Genomic DNA, 16,851 nt, shown 5'->3' with positions numbered 1-16,851 from the left:
CAGGAGCCCCAGGATGATTTATCTTAGTGTATGAAGGTACAAGAGGAGAAGGCCAAGGGTAGACAGAATCTGGACCTGGAATGGAGTTCCTGAAATCTGGAGTCTAGTCCAGACTCTATTATGAATTGTTGAGCAAGTTCAACAGATCAGTCTCTTTCCTTGATTTCAGCTTTTCCATCTGAAAAATAAGAATACATTACTGTCTAGCACATGCAGAAATATATGATGCTGGTTTGGAAAACAAAAGGGCATTTATATGTGACACTTAAGCATGATTATCATTACATATTCCTTTGTTATACTCCTGTCCTTGAGACTCTTGGGGCGATTCCTTTGGAGGAGTGGGCTTTGGGTTCAGGTTTCTGAAATTTTTCTCTCCAACCTGATCATGCAGCCTGGTTTTTGTTCCTGTTTCTGCCACAGGCCATCAGCTCTGTCAAGCCCATTTGCATGGAGAAGCTGTCTGTGAACCAGGGGAATGGTCAGTCCTCTGGGTACATACTTTATGAGGTTATGATCTCCACTGGTGGCCTCCTTACCACAAAGAATCATGTTCAAGACCGAGGTCAGGTAGGGGCCAGTGGATGGGTCCCCCAGTGACATTTCTCTGCTGGTAAAATCCAGTGGTGTGGCTAAGGTGAATTTCTAAATGATAGTCAAATCTTTTTGACCTTCAAAAAATCACTATTTCTTAACCTCTGTCGCTTCAGTGAAATGTTTGATATGTAAGCTGCCGCTGTCATAGGTCTAAGATATGTAAACAATCCCAGGGTGGGAGTACTCATTGAACACTTATAGGAGTTGATGGGATTCTTTAAGGAGACTTGGGAGGAGCTTCAGAAGTCCCAGTTCTTATTGTACAGCAATCCCTACATTTAAATAACACATTAAAATTGGCTCTTCTCATTTAATTCACAAAACACTCATCTAAGATATTTACTACAAATGACACCTCAGAGAAGTTTAATGGTTGTTGACTAGAAAACAGCAGAGCTTAGTGGAAAGGCTTCAACATTGCACTCCAAGTTAAGAGCTGGCGGAGTTTCCTCAGGTCTTGGTGAAATTCTCCTTCTCTTACCACCTCTGTGCCATTTGTGTCATCTTTTTCCAAAGGTGCTGGTCCTCCTGAAGGTGACACCCTTCCCTCCTTCACCTGAGCTGCAGACCCAGATTCCTTGTTTGCTGAACATTTTTCTTCACTTAGATATTATGTGTCATTGACTTTTCAAACTCCTCACGTCCAGCACCAGATTCATTACCCTCCTCATCCTGTGCTCCTTACATCAGTCCACAGACTTGTAGCCTCCCAAACTGAAAATGTTGCTTCCTTCATTCTCTCTTTATACCTTGTTCTCACCTGGCTCCTGCATGGTGCAGTATTACTCAGTGGGTCTTTCTTTCTTTCTTTCTTTCTTTCTTTCTTTCTTTCTTTCTTTCTTTCTTCTTTCCTTCTTTCTTCCTTCCTTCTTTCCTTCCTTCCAAGTTTATTTATTTATTTTGGGTGGGGGAAGGACAGAGAGTGAGGGAGACAGGATCCCAAGCAGGCTCTGCAGAGCCCTACTTGGGGCTTGAACTCAAGCACTGCAAGATCATGACCTGAGCCAAAATCAGGAGTTGGATGCTTAACCGCCTGAGCCACCCAGGCAGCCCTCAGTGGGTCTTCTTTCAAACTCCATGCTGACATTGCCTTAGAAGCGCCCTTGTATCTTTCCTATACTACCGTTAGAGCCTCATAACTCTATTTCAGATAGCTCACTTTTCCCCTCTTCCTTGCTAAATCCCTCCCTCACAGTGCCACCCATTTCCTTCCCAAGGTAAAATCCTCAGCATTCCACCTGTCCCGCCTACAGTCTTCCATTGATTTTCCCAGTCACTTGCCCATATGTTTGTAAATAGCCTGTACTCTGCTGGGGGTCAGGACTTGCTACTGCCTCCTCTGTGCATCTGTGGCATTCTGTTCTCAGCTTCATGTTAGCTAATGTGAAGTGTTCTAATCATTTCTTTGTGTCACTCTCCAAGTTTCTCAGTGGCTGGGGTTCTGTTTTAAGCTTGGTGACTCCTTGCCCAAGTTATTCAATAAATACTTACAGAGTATATACACCTTGTAATTAGACTCTAAATAGCTTAAAGAGTGAATTCTGTGTTCTGTATAGTATTAACATTTGTGTTTTTAATATTTGTGGATTCTAATTTTTATAGTTTCCTAGTCCAATTTCATTTGAAAATTATAACCTAACTCAAATAATCTCAGAGGAAAATTATGTATCCTTCTGTGGTCCTGCATGGCTAGAGCAGATTCTTGAGGGTGACTTCATCTGAATCTGAAGCAGTATAACAGGTAATAGAAAAGAAATGGATGTACATCCAGATCATTCTTAAAATGAGAAATAGTGGTGGCAGAAGCCTTTCCAGATTAGGATCTGGGGAAACCTGGAAGATTGGATTTATTATGAGAATGAACCATGCAGGCCAGACAGGTGGATGCCTGCTGTACTTGTAGCCCCTGCCTCCCCTTAGGCCACCATTTCTTTTACTTTTTTTTAAGAGAGAGAAAGAGTGCTAGCCATAGAGAGGGAGAGAGACACAGAAAGAGAGAATCCCAAGGAGACTGTGTGGAGCCATCCAGGTGACCTGACCACCATTTCTTTCACAATATCCATTAATTCTATACCTTCCTTTTCTCCTCATTCCTTGAAGGTCTTTTGAGTTTCATTATTTCCCTCCTTACCCTGTAGTATAGCCAGGGTCCATATTTGGCACCAGGATATTTTTCTTTGGACTTTTCCTTATATATCTCATGGCTCTATTGCTTTGAATATGTTTTAGGTTTGTGAACTTGTAGTCACCTTGTAATATTATGGGAGACAAAATTAATCATTCCCCTAGAACTTGCCTTCTTTGCTTTTCCAAGGATCATTTTGTCCCTTTTCTTATGAGGACCTAATAGTGCTCTTCTCTTTATTTGGCAGGTGTTTTTGAATGAGAATTATCTAGGGGTCCTGGACCATTTCACTAACCAGCTGACTATTCCCACCAAAATGGTATATAATCCAATGTTAATATAATCCATGGACTAATAGTTCAATGCCTGCCCAGGCCGCAGGCTCATTGTAAGCATGACCTGGCCCAGTGATAGCCTGTTTTCTCTTCCACTTTGGAATGTTCCTTGCATAAGAACTCACCAAGGATGAGGGAGAGTTGTATGTGTTTCTAAATTATAGGTATACATGCTTTGGGTGAACAGAACTTCACCACATTGGATATTTGCTGCTCAAAAAAACTCTAGGTTTGTTGCCAGCCTCAAGAGTCTCTTGTAAAATATCCAAGTGACTATTTTCTGAAAGGTTTGATATGGGGTTGGGGGTGAGAGTGGGGGAATATGAAGAGCAGGAGCCCAAAGGTTTGCCTCTAGAGCTGAAGGTCTGCATGTTTCTGAGGTCTGCTGTCTGTCTGTCACCCTGCATATGACCTCATCTGAGTTTCAGAGGATTCTTAAGAGATCTACAGAAGAGTGCTTGAGTGGTACCCATTCTAACTGGTCTGTCTTGGACAGGACTACAAGGATATCCCAACACTGAGGATCCTGGTGGAGAATCAAGGCCGCCTTGCCTATTGGCAGGACATCAATAAGGAAAGAAAAGGTGGGCCCCCTTCCTTCCAAGGGTGGAGAAGGTTGAGACCTTAAGGCACTGAATTCCTGTCATTCTGAGGACAGTCATGGCCAAGTGCATGGTTTGGAAGACAGCAGGATTTCTCAGCCAATGAGACAGTCATGTGTAGAAACAATGATGAAGTCTTGCTTTGCTAGGAGAGGATGATGGTGCTTTCCCTTAAGTGTGTTTTCTCATTACCAAGCCAGAGGAAGTCTTTCCTCTTCCAGAAGGGTTTTAAGGAAAGCTGTAAAAAATATGGTTAGAATCACTCACTGGGACCTTTGATTTTTTTCCTTCCCTAGAGCTCAGTGTCTGCATGCTGGCCTCCCCCTGGGCTCCTGGATGCAGAGTCACACACACCTTCCTTCCCTGCTCCAAGTACTTTAAAGTACTTGGGAGTTAAAGGCAGCCTGAACTGCTGTGCTGGCCAGACCTGGCAGGAAGTGCAGTGACTTTGCACTGTTAATATGGGAGATACAGGTACACTTTAAGAGGTATACGTGTGTAACTGAAGGAAGAATTTATGTAGGATTTTGCAGAAATCTTCCATATGATGAGGCCAGGAAAGCATTCTCCTTCAGGCAGAGCCCTAGTCACAGCCTATTCACATCTCTGTGTTCACATCCCTGCTAGTCTTCTTTGTGTTCCCTTTATTCCCCTCCTACAGGATTAATTGGGGATATATATCTGAACAATTCTCCATTAAGAAGATTTAAAATCTACAGCCTGGATATGAAAACTAAATTTCTAAAAAGGTGGGTGCCAGACCATTGACTCAAGGTGATTAATCAAAGTTGTTTCCCATTAAGCAGTGTGGAGGTTCCTCAGAAAATTAAAAATAGACCTACCCTATGACCCAGCAATAGCACTGCTAGGAATTTATCCAAGGGACACAGGAGTACTGATGCATAGGGGCACTTGTACCCCAATGTTCATAGCAGCACTCTCAACAATAGCCAAATTATGGAAAGAGCCTAAATGTCCATCAACTGATGAATGGATAAAGAAATTGTGGTTTATATACACAATGGAATACTACGTGGCAATGAGAAAAAATGAAATATGGCCTTTTGTAGCAACGTGGATGGAACTGGAGAGTGTGATGCTAAGTGAAATAAGTCATACAGAGAAAGACAGATACCATATGGTTTCACTCTTATGTGGATCCTGAGAAACTTAACAGGAACCCATGGGGGAGGGGAAGGAAAAAAAAAAGAGGTTAGAGTGGGAGAGAGGCAAAGCATAAGAGACTGTTGAGAACTGAGAACAAACTAAGGGTTGATGGGGGGTGGGAGGGAGGAGAGGGTGGGTGATGGGTATTGAGGAGGGCACCTTTTGGGATGAGCACTGGGTGTTGTATGGAAACCAATTTGACAATAAATTTCATATATAAATTAAAAAAAAGTTGTTTCCCATTTAGAGATGGAAAGAAGCTCTCTGAGCTTCTAGACTAACCTTCTTGGTTTTCAGATAAGAGAAGGCAAGATCCAGAGTGTTGAAAGAAATGACCCCAAGTTTCACAGTTGTCTGGGGCAGGGTGGTGACCATCCCCTCATTCACCTAATTCCTGGTCGGGTGGGTTTTTTCCTCCATCATGCCCCCTGAGAGGCATATGATTGTGCTATAAAGGGGATTCCAGGCTCAGGTAGAAAGGAGGCTTACCTCAAAAGTCACAACTGACATAAAGAAGGGCATGACCTTTCCACTGGTGTTTGACTCTCTCTTAGGGACCTTCCTAACATTTGGAAACCAGTCTCATTCAAACCTCGGGGCCCTGCCTTCTTCCTTGGTATCCTGAGAATGGGTAATTACCCCAAAGACACCTTCATAAAAATGGAGGTTAGTGATATTTCTCCCCTGCCTATGTTCCCCTACCCCCATCCCAAAGGAACATTTGAGAAAAAAGCTCCTTGGTGCGTGGGCCCTGCTCTGTGAAAGGAAATGTAAGCTCTCTGGGACCTCAGCTACTCCATAGCCAGCTGGAGGCTGCCCCTCCCTGGTGTTGATGAGGGTGAGAGGTGGATACTTAACACATGTGATGGAGACATAAGTAGTTTGTTCTAGTGGGAACAGTTGTAGAATCCACTGCATGAAGAATTTGGTGAGCATGATCCACCTGTCCCCAGACATAATCCAAGATGTTGAGTCCCTCAGCCCCTTCAGAACACACATCCAGTCTGTGGTGGGGATATTGAGATTCTAATGCACATTTACTGCCATCCTAAAATTCTACAACTCAAACTATGCTTTGGGCCCAGCATGTTTTGATGAATATCTGATGGTAAATGGAAATACCCTTCCCTGCCTTTGGGCAGATATAGGGAGATGAGTTAGAAATAAATGCCTTCCTTCTTGAGGCTAGGTGTTGAGCCAACCCAGTCCAAGAGAAATATCATAGAACTGTCCAGGTAATCTTCTATATAAGGCCATGTGTGGTAATCCACTCTGAGTGTGTCTGTGACTAGGATCAGGTGTGTTTATGGTGTGTGTGTGTGTGTGTGTGTGTGTGTGTGTGTGTGCCTTCACCCTTGTGTCTTTACATTTAGAACTCAGATCTTGAATCCTCCATTCCAATCTTTTTCAGGGTTGGACGAAAAGTGTAATATTCATCAATGGACGAAATCTGGGGCGCTACTGGAATATAGGTCCCCAGGAGGCCCTTTACCTTCCAGGACCCTGGCTTCATCCTGGATCAAATGAGGTAAGCTCCCCCACTATACTCCCTCATCCCAGTCCACGTCATTTGCCTTTGACTGAAAAGAGTCATAACTTGACTCTTACAGCCACCAAACCTCCTTCCTCTTGACAGATCATTGTGTTTGAAGAATTTAGACCTGGCCAGGAGATCCGGTTCACAAAGATATCTCATCTAGGTATGGTATTCTGGAGGGTAAATTTGCAGCATCTGAGATCATCCTTCTGGATCTTTCTAGCTGAGCTAGAGATAAAGAAGGCAGAATTTACTATCTTCCAGGAACCTGAACTCTTCCTCATTGCCTTTGCATGATAGACAGCTTTTCTCTTATACCTGGCATAGTCTGCTCATCACTTCCTGTTTCCAAATTCCTGACTAGCTGACTCCTCTAACAGTCTTAACCCAACTCCCTGGGCCTCCTTTCTTCTACACATTTCCACAGAGCTTTCTGGATGCCTGCCTCATAGTAAACCAAGGTCCCAATGTTTTCTATTTCTTGCCTTTTCTGAAATATGTTTCCTATTACTCTCTCTTATGCTACCATGTTTGGTCATTCCAAGGCACTTTTCCTAGTACTGCTTCTCAGGTTGCCACAGGGAGGGAACACACAACCCAGTCACCACGACTAAGAAGGCTGCAGACCCTCTGTGCTTGCCCATAGTGGATGATTGGTGCCTGTGTGCCCAGCCTCCCTGATCCTTTTGTTGACAGCAGGGTCCTGATGTTCTTTTGGAGAATCATCCATGCTCCCTTCATTAGAGTCTTTGTGGGACTGATAATCAACCTGCCCTTCTTCCCCACCTGCAACTGTCCTTCCCTGCCAAGGGTGGGCATATGATATACAGGAGACCAATTAGATTTTCTTTTCCAGGATATTGAATCTTGAGTGGTGTGACATAAAGTAGGAAATTGTGATGAGTCCCATCCCCAGGGATGTGAGTAACCTACCCATCCTGACACCTTGGTTGCTGGAACTAACCTGTCTTCTCAACTTATCCCAATTTCTGCTTTGGGCCCACCATCCACTTCCTAACTTGCCAGTACATTTCTTTTTTGGCATAGGTTAGGTAACCTTTTTCTGACGCTTATAACAAAATAAACCTACTCAGTGCACACTCTGTCATATTGCTTCAATAAAGGTTGTTCAACCACCAAATAAAATGCTAAAAAAATGAGAATATGGTCAGAATACTTGACCTCACAACTGTAAATCTGAAGCAAAAGTGATCTTTCAAGGAGATTAAATAAATGTAAATGTTAATACAGGAAATGATAGGCAGTTCATATACACTCTGCATTTGCAATGTTTATATAAAAAAGGTACTTTCCTTTTACCCTATGGTGCTTGTTCCATATCACACCACTGGCTTTTTCATACTCAGGGGAAAGGCCTCCTTCTTTGACACGTATGACAACCAACTACCTGGTCCAGTGCTTCCTTATCACCTTATTATTCTTTACCCACCTCCTCGCTACCACCTTCGGTACCTGATTTGCAGTTCTTGATTCTGTGATCACCCAGTCCTCTGTGTGCTGTAACCCTTCTGAGGCACAGCAAGGGCACAAGGAACCATTTAGGTGTCAGTGGTAAATCAACTTTGTGGCACAGCCTGGGCAGGCAGAAGGGAGTTCTGTTGAGCTTCACTTTCTAAAGCCATGCAAATTCCAGCATGGTATAAACCAGCCCTGGGGTTAGTTGACAGGCTTTTTGGGAGCTTGGGAGAGTGGGTCACCACAGAGGTGAGCTGGCACTGCATCAAGGCTGCTGAGAAGACTTCCAACCCAAGACCAAAAGGAATCATAACCGGACTTCAGACCAGTTGTACAAGGAGCTGCATTCCTCCAAGAGTAAAGATCCTGAGTCCCTTATGCATGTGCAAATGCCAGGAGAGCAGTAGCACCTAGGTGGATCAGGACTTCCACAGCCCAAAGAGGTTGAAGAGCATGAATTCCCTGCTTGGCCCTTCCTTCGCTGTTCCGCCACACTGCCCTGTCTCTCAGTCCAAGCTGCCAAGGAGGAAACAGCAAGCTGGAATCAGGGATCCTTTCCTCTATCTCTTGCTTCCCCTCCCACCATCACCCAGAGTTGGAAAGCATCAGTGGTCCCATATCGAAGCCTCTGACTTCCATAGAGCATAAGCCTTAGTGTGGGCATCAACTGGAGGACTTGTTAAAACACAGATTGCTGGGCTCCATCCCCAGAATTTTTGGTTCAGTAAGTCTGGGGTGGGGCCTAAGGATTTGCATTTCTGCCAAGTTCCCAGGTGATATCAATATTACTGGTCTGAGGACCACATTTTGAGCTTTTTATCATAGAGCAGGATGGATCTCAACCTGTCTTAACACTATAATTCTGTTGGGCCAGATATTTCTGGGTGGTGGGGGCTGCCTGTGCATTGTAGGATGCTAAACAGTATCCCTGGTCTTTATGCACTAGATGCCTGTAACACAACCCCCCCAGTTATGACAACCAAAACATGTCCAGATACTGCCCAGTCTCCTCTGGAAGCAAAATCCCTCCAGGTGAGAAACACTGCCATAGATCAAACCTGGTTCTCCTAGTCAGAAGTTATGTTTTCCCTACCTTACAGGAAAGCACTAGGAATTGGGGCCTTGGGGATCAACTCTTTATAAATAAAAGGCAAAGGTGACAGAATTTGGGAAATCCTCTCTTAAGACAGTAGTCCTATCAATGACTCTGTTTTTCTTCTGTATAATCCTAGTTCTGAATGACAGAAACAGCTTATTCTTTCTTTTTTGCACTGTTTTTGAAAGAAATTCCAATATTCTCACAGATAAATGGATTCCTAGAGTAAATTTCAGTTAAAGTCCTATATAGACTAGGGTGAAAAGAAAATCATGTTATACTTTTACAGATATTACTCTATAAACATATAAACACAATATGGTGTGATGCTGTAAAAGGTGCAGCTCATTACAGTTTCCTGGCCTTCATGATTCCTTAGTGTTCCAGGTAATGTAGAGAACACTCAGGCCAGTCAAATACTCTCACCTAATCCATGATATCCTAGTTGAAGTAGCTTTAAGGCAATTTAATGTCTTGTTTTTCCCCTGATAATCATATGTTAGTGCCTCGGGTGAAATACTAAATTAACTATAGCCTAAATATAATTTCTCCACTCAAGTGAGTTGCAGTGTGAATATTTGTCCTTCTTTAACTGTTGTGTCTTTAGGGTCAATCTGTGTTAAGTATAGAGATACTCAAGCAAAATTTAATCAGATTGAATATTTTCACCTAGATTCTGCCAAAAAGGTCAACAGGGGCCCTGTTTTACAGGGGCAGGCTGAAGAGGTTGGGGCTTACAGAGAAGTCTGTTCTCTCCTGTATTATACAGAGTCATTTGCACAACAGCAGTATTTCTGTCCATAAGTTTTCTACCCTTCTAACCATAGGAACACAAATCTGGGAAGGAAGTGGAGAACGTGAAACCATTCTGTAATCTACTAAAAGCTTAGCTGGTTTTCTCCCTTTAATTTTTTTTTTTTTAATGCAACCTAAGTTTGTACAGAATATGCAAGATTTGCTTACTTTTGACAAATGCATGGAAGGAAAGTTAAACAGCATGGGGGCCTGGAAGGTCTTTATGTTTGTTATCCTCTGTAACTTGATATTCCTCAGGGGATACTTGCTCTCCATTGCCATGTAACACTATCGACGTCCAGCCGATAACTGATTCACCATCCCTGGCTTACTAACATTTAGATGAGCAAATGTCTCACTAGTTTTGAATGACCAGAAAAAGTCCTAATTGGCAGTCCTCCATTTCTGAAGAGACTAGAAAACCAACCCAACAGAGAACCTTATATTCTGGAGAAAGGAGTGGTAGAGTCCTTTGTTACCTAACCATCAGAGCATCATCCTCTGAAATCACTTTAGTAGCTCTTGCCCCTGGACTAGGTGACACACCCTCCATGACTGTGCAGTACAGACCAGAAGAGAGGCTCCTCTGGGAGATGGGACAGACAACAGTACTGCCAGGAGCTGGGGTGCACTCTCTGCTTGATTCCATCACTTGCAGTAAGAATCCTTCCAGCAAAAGCAGGGCATTTTCTCTTGTTATTTTGCTTACTGAAACCCATGAAAAGGAAAAGTGAACCCACATCATCTGGAAAGAAGAGATATTGTCAGATAACAGATCCAGTAGCCAAACAGTTAAGAATGGGGCCTGCTTGGCACATGAAAAGATGTTCAGCGTCGCTCCTTATCAGGGAAATACAAATCAAAACCACACTCAGATATCACCTCACGCCAGTCAGAGTGGCCAAAATGAACAAATCAGGAGACTATAGATGCTGGAGAGGATGTGGAGAAACGGGAACCCTCCTGCACTGTTGGTGGGAATGCAAATTGGTGCAGCCGCTCTGGAAAGCAGTGTGGAGGTTCCTCAGAAAATTAAAAATAGACCTACCCTATGAGCCAGCAATAGCACTGCTAGGAATTTATCCAAGGGACACAGGAGTACTGATGCATAGGGGCACTTGTACCCCAATGTTCATAGCAGCACTCTCAACAATAGCCAAATTATGGAAAGAGCCTAAATGGCCATCAACTGATGAATGGATAAAGAAATTGTGGTTTATATACACAATGGAGTACTACGTGGCAATGAGAAAAAATGAAATATGGCCTTTTGTAGCAACGTGGATGGAACTGGAGAGTGTGATGCTAAGTGAAATAAGCCATACAGAGAAAGACAGATACCATATGGTTTCACTCTTATGTGGATCCTGAGAAACTTAAGAGAAACCCATGGGGGAGGAGAACAAAAAAAAAAAAAAAAAAAAAAGAGGTTAGAGTGGGAGAGAGCCAAAGCATAAAAGACTGTTGAGAACTGAGAACAAAGTGAGGGTTGATGGGGGGTGGGAGGGAGGAGAGGGTGGGTGATAGGTACTGAGGAGGGCACCTTTTGGGATGAGCACTGGGTGTTGTATGGAAACCAATTTGACAATAAATTTCATATATAAATAAAAAAAAAAAATAAAACTTAAAAAAAAAAAAAAAGAATGGGGCCTGCTTGTATAAGGTAGTGGTTCTTCATTCTTGGTGTGTATCAGGTCACCTGGAGAGCTAATAAAAAATATAATGATCCAGGCTTACTGAAGTAGCATGGGGCCTACATGTCCTAGTCTTACCAAGTTCCCCAGGTGATGCTGATAAACACCAAAACTAGAGAACATTGCTCAAGGGCACTAAATTTGGCTGCACATTGGAATCATCTGGGGGAAATTTGTAAAAATAATATATTTATGTTCCATCTCCATAGGGTTTGATTTGATAGGTATGGAGTACAGTGTAGATATCAAGATTTTTTAAAACAATAGTTATTAATTAATTTAAAAACAATATAAATAAACTCACTGTCTTATGAAAACAAATTTTAAAAGTATACTTTAAAAAATTCAGTGAGAAGTATTTCATTGTTTTACATTTTGTCAAGTGTCTTTAGGCAAAATAGATGATAGCTGAATTCTCATATCTGTTTCTACATTCCTTCTGTTGTGATATGTTGTTTTGGCTGAAGCATATGAAGAAACTCCAGCCTAGCATAGATGTGTAACTGGAAAAAGGAGTATTTTAATAGCCTGAACAGATAATTATTATGGATATTATTCTATGGTATTACACCAAAATTTTACAAGAAGTACTTTCTTAAAGATTAGTAGAAATGTGGAATCTAAAATCATATAAACTTCTTTAACTCAGTTATGTTAAGATCCATTGGTCTAGCTTAACATGGATCTTTTATTCAAGCATGTTCTTGTAACATCATGCATTGGTTCACTGACTATGATAATATTCAAAATATTGACACATTTCATCATCCAATATGAAAAAATTCAGTCATTAATATCACCACCAGTATCATAGGAAAAATCTTTCAAGATTTGAGGGGCTATCAAGCTACTGGTGATGGATACAAATCTTCCAAAATACTAATTTTTATTTTTATTTATTTATTATTATTTTAAATGTTTATTCATTCTTGAGAGACACACTGAGCATGAGTGGGAGAGGGGCAGAGAGAGAGAAGGAGACACAGAATCAGAAGCAGGCTCCAGAGTCTGAGCTGTCAGCACAGAGCCCCCGCGAGGCTTGAACCCATGAACCATGAGATTATGACCTGAGCTAAAGTCAGACGCTCAACTGACTGAACCACCCAGGTGCCCCCGAAAGTACTAATTTTTAATTGAAAGTTTGAGGTTTTTTCATTAGCAACAAGTATTGTCAGTTATCATCCTTCAAGTGATAGGCTCACTTTGTTCTCTTTTTCTTTTTTTAAAAGACAATTTTATTGAGATATAATTCACATTACATAAAATTAATACTTTTAAAGTGTAAAATATAGTGGGTTTTAGTACATTCAGAGTTGTGCAATGATCACCACCATCTAACTCTAGAACGTTTTTATAGCCCTCACACCTGTTAGCACTAACTCCTCATTTCCTTCTCCTCTCAGCCCTTGGCAACCTCTAGTTGACTTTCTGTCCCCATGGATTTGCCTATTCTGGGCATTTCATAAATAGAATGCTACAATGTATGGTCTTTTGTGACTGGCTTTTTTTCATTTACTATGTTTTCAAGGTTCATCCATGTTGTAGCACGTATCAGACTTTTTTTTTTTTTTTTCATTTCTTTGGCTGAAGAATATTCCATTGTGTGGATAGACCACATTTTGTTTATCTTTTCATCATTGGTGGACGTCTGAATTGTTTCCACTCTTAGTATATTATGAATAGTGCTGCTCTGAATATTCATGTGCAACCTTTTGTTTGGACATGTGTTTTAATTTCTCCTGGGAATTCTCCTAAGAGTGGCACTGTTGGATCATATGGTAACTGTATGTTTAACATCTTGAGGAACTGCCAAACTCATTTCAAAGTAGCTGTATCATTTTACAATCCCACCAGTTATATGAGGGTCCCCAAATCTCAACATCCTCACTGACATTGTTAACTATCATTTTGGTTTTAGTTATCCTTTGTTTTTGTGAAGTGGGTACTTCACCATGGTTTTGATTTGCACTTCCCTAATGATAATATGATATTATGATAATGAATGATAATGTGGAGCATCTTCCATGAATTTTTTGGCCATTTGTTTACCTGCTTTGGAGGAATGTTTATTAAAATCTTTTGACACATGCTTTATCATTTTTAAAATTTAGGTCATTTTTTAATTGTTGAGTTTGCATATTTTACATACAAGGTTCTTAGCAGATAATATGATTTGTGAATATCTCCTCTCATTCTGGGGTTTCTTTTCATTTTATGTATAGTGTCGTCTGAAGCACCACAGTTTTTAATTTTAATGAAGCCCAACACATCTATTTATTTCTTTTGTTGCTCATGCTTGATGTCATTTATATCTTAGAAACCATTGCTTAACTCAAGGTTATAAAGAAATTAATTATATGTGTTCTAGGAGCCTTATAGTTTTAACTCTTACATTTAGGTCTATGATGTATTTTGAGTTAATTTTGAGGGTCCAACTTTATTCTTTTGCAAAAGGATATCCATGTGTCTCCTCACCATTTGTTGAAATGACTATTTTTTCCCCATTGAATTGTCTTGGAACATTTGCCAAAAATTAATTGGCCATAAATATGTGGGTTTATTTTTGGACTATCAGTTCTGTTCCATTCACTTTTATGTCTATCTTTAGGCTATTACCACACTGTCCTGATCACTGTAGCTTCATGTTAAGTTTTAAAATCAGGAAATGTGAGTCTCCTGATTTTGTTCTTTTCCAAAGTTGTTTTGGATATTCTGGTGGACACAGAGGTTTTTAAAAGCTTTTCAGATGATTCCATTTTGCAGCTAGGTTTGAAAATCACTGCTTCTAATGGACACAAATTGTTTGGGTATCCTCGCCACCTTCCTAACCTCTCATCACTTGTAAGTTTGACAATTGTCTCTTAAATGTTTTATCTGCAAATTCTGATGGTTTCTATTTACTTTTCAACATCTTAATCTTATTTTCCTTTTCTTTGTATTATTGAATTAGCTATAATGACAGCAAAATTGTCTATTCAATAGTCTTTCCCCTTTCTTCCTTGCTAATAACTGTGATTTTGTTGGAAGGCATTGTGCCCCATGTCATCAGATTTAACTCTCATCAGGTCAACAATCAATATTATCTACACATATCCAACCAAATGTCTTATTCAATGATATAAGTGGAGAAATATCCACATTAAATTCTGGGGAAACACAGGAGCTCCCAGGAGCTCCCCTATCACCATTTGTCAACATTTTAGTGGCAGTCCTAGCCAACAAGACAAAAACAAAAATGATACATGGAAAAAAGAGTTGAAATACAAAATACAGAATTTTAATTGTGAACAACATGATCATCTTCATACAAATCTCAAGAGAATTCATTGACAACCTGTTGGAAATTAGAAAGTTACTAGATTCAAGGTTGAAATATAAGAATTAATCAAGAGACTACACGCCAGCAAGCACCAATTATAGCATGTCATAGGAAAAATATATGGTTCATGATAACAATAGATACTATAAACTTTCTGAGAGTAAGCCTAACAAAAGGTACAAGACCATTATGGAGAAAAATGTAAACTTTAATTAAAATACATAAAAGAAGACTTTAATATATGGGAAGATATACCCTGTTTATGGATAGAAAGACTTAATATTATTGAAATTTAATTAAGGTATACTTAAATGTAATTCCAACCAAAATCCCAATAATTCATGGCATTTATCAAAGTAATTCTAAAATTCATGCAGTCCAATAAGAAAGCAAGATTCACTGTGGCACTTATTAAAATGTCTGACAATAATTACAAAAATTTAAACAGTGTTCCTTATGTGCTAGGCACTGTTCTGAGAGTTTTATATTTACTACATTGACTAATACGATCAGTCCTCATAAATGGGCCTATGTTGTAAGCATGTTAATTGTTAACAAAAGTCATGTCCACCAGCTTTGAGTGAGGACTAGAGCAAGAAAGGCTGTCATACAAATACAGGGCACCTAGTGGGTCAATCTCCATCTCAAAAGCAGCTCTTGGCTCAGTGCAACCCTGGGACATCAAGGGACCACCACATTAAACTGCTGTTGTAAAATGCTACATTTGAAACTTTTCTCCTAAATTAATACCTGAGGAACAGGGTCCCATAATTTTATTAACTCCAGAGTTTCAAAAAGGTGGCAATAAACTGACTGGAGCAGTAAGGGAAAGAAAACAAATCCAGTGCAAGTGCCCCCACTCTGCCCCACTCCATTCTTAAATCCTGATGCCTGCCTCTCTGTCACTGGGCTCCTGTTTTCTTCTACACCAGGTCAGCTAACTTGGCAATTATAGAGCTTGTGCACACCTAGTTATAGCCTCTGTACATGTTTGGGGTTGGGCTGGGAGACTTGCTAGTATAGATCCTGTCAGGAAACAAGTCAGGAACTGCTATATTTTTCTCTATTTTAGTATTTTTTTTTAAATAAGAAGATGCACAAAAAGTAGAATTTCTTATTTCAAAGCTTAATGCATATGAAAAAGACATTGCAGTAATGATTCTGTATACAAGTAAGAAAAACAAAATATTAGGAGAGAGGAGAGTGTGGGGTTATTGCAATTCCAAAATAAATAATTAACTGTACTTAGCTCTTAGTAGACACGTAATAAGTTTTTCCTATTGCTATCCAAGACATAACATCAGAGACTCCCAGGAAAGGGGAGGAAGAGAACACCTCACAGACATGCTGATGTCTGTGAAAATTTATACTAGAGTTGTAATTTTTTGTTATGCTAAGGAGAAATTTTACTTACAAAGACTCCTAGAGAGACAGCACATACCAAAAAGCCCCAAATCCCACAAAACACAGGAGAGTTGTCACTCAGCTTATACTCCTATTTAGATTGAAATTTCTGGTGTTCCATTACTTCAAAAAGCTGCCCTACAAAGGGCATCAAGGAACTCCCAGCATAATTTAAAATGTAGAAAGTGAAAGGAAAGAGAACCTTTTTTCACTAGTTCAGATTTTGAGTGAACTTTATTTATTTTGGTCTTAAAATGGAAATGCATCCATTTTGCTTTAAGAACTCTGAACACAGAGGCATTGAATCCTATAATGAGAGCTTATAAACCTGGAACAAATTCTACCCAAGAATTAAAGAATCAGAATCAGGATCATGCAAAACTGGTCTGAGCAGACTCACAAGGACTTGCTTCCCAGCATGCCCTGTACCCTCCTCCAATGCACTCTGGGCCTTAAACCTGCTTTATCCTGACCTAATGATGGACATCCATTGGTTGACATTTCTCAGAATAATAAGAGAAAAGAAAAGGAAGCTGCATTATAGATAAGTACAAATCAGTAAGATAAATGAATGGAGTCTCTTTCAGAATTCCCTGTTCAGAGCAGTGGCCATTGATGGAGTGGGGAGATAAAGATAAGCTTTCTATTTCTGGTCTTTAAGAAAGCATACTTAATTACAGCATTCCACAAACATTGCATGACAC

The 16,851-nt window shown here is 40.4% G+C and overlaps 1 protein-coding gene across 1 annotated transcript in view; it reads left to right on the top strand.

Moving 5' to 3' along the window:
* The window catches only part of LOC112865787 (beta-galactosidase-1-like protein 2), a 60,120-nt gene extending 52,666 nt beyond the window's left edge, over positions 1 to 7,454 (top strand). The window contains exons 13-20 of the mRNA XM_086679451.1: positions 424 to 570; positions 2,970 to 3,041; positions 3,554 to 3,641; positions 4,321 to 4,408; positions 5,381 to 5,492; positions 6,238 to 6,354; positions 6,463 to 6,526; positions 7,220 to 7,454. Of these exons, the coding sequence (XP_086535577.1) occupies positions 424 to 570; positions 2,970 to 3,041; positions 3,554 to 3,641; positions 4,321 to 4,408; positions 5,381 to 5,492; positions 6,238 to 6,354; positions 6,463 to 6,526; positions 7,220 to 7,227 (696 nt within the window). The 3' untranslated portion in view covers positions 7,228 to 7,454. The remainder of the gene's footprint in view (positions 1 to 423; positions 571 to 2,969; positions 3,042 to 3,553; positions 3,642 to 4,320; positions 4,409 to 5,380; positions 5,493 to 6,237; positions 6,355 to 6,462; positions 6,527 to 7,219) is intronic.
* The last annotated feature ends 9,397 nt before the right edge of the window (positions 7,455 to 16,851 follow it).

The sequence above is a fragment of the Puma concolor genome, chromosome D1, assembly GCF_028749965.1.
Source record: "Puma concolor isolate L17-30 chromosome D1, mPumCon1.1.hap2, whole genome shotgun sequence".
Taxonomy (NCBI): Eukaryota; Metazoa; Chordata; class Mammalia; order Carnivora; family Felidae; genus Puma; species Puma concolor.
The sequence above is the reverse complement of the archived record's forward strand: the minus strand, read 5'-3'. Positions and strand labels throughout refer to the sequence as shown.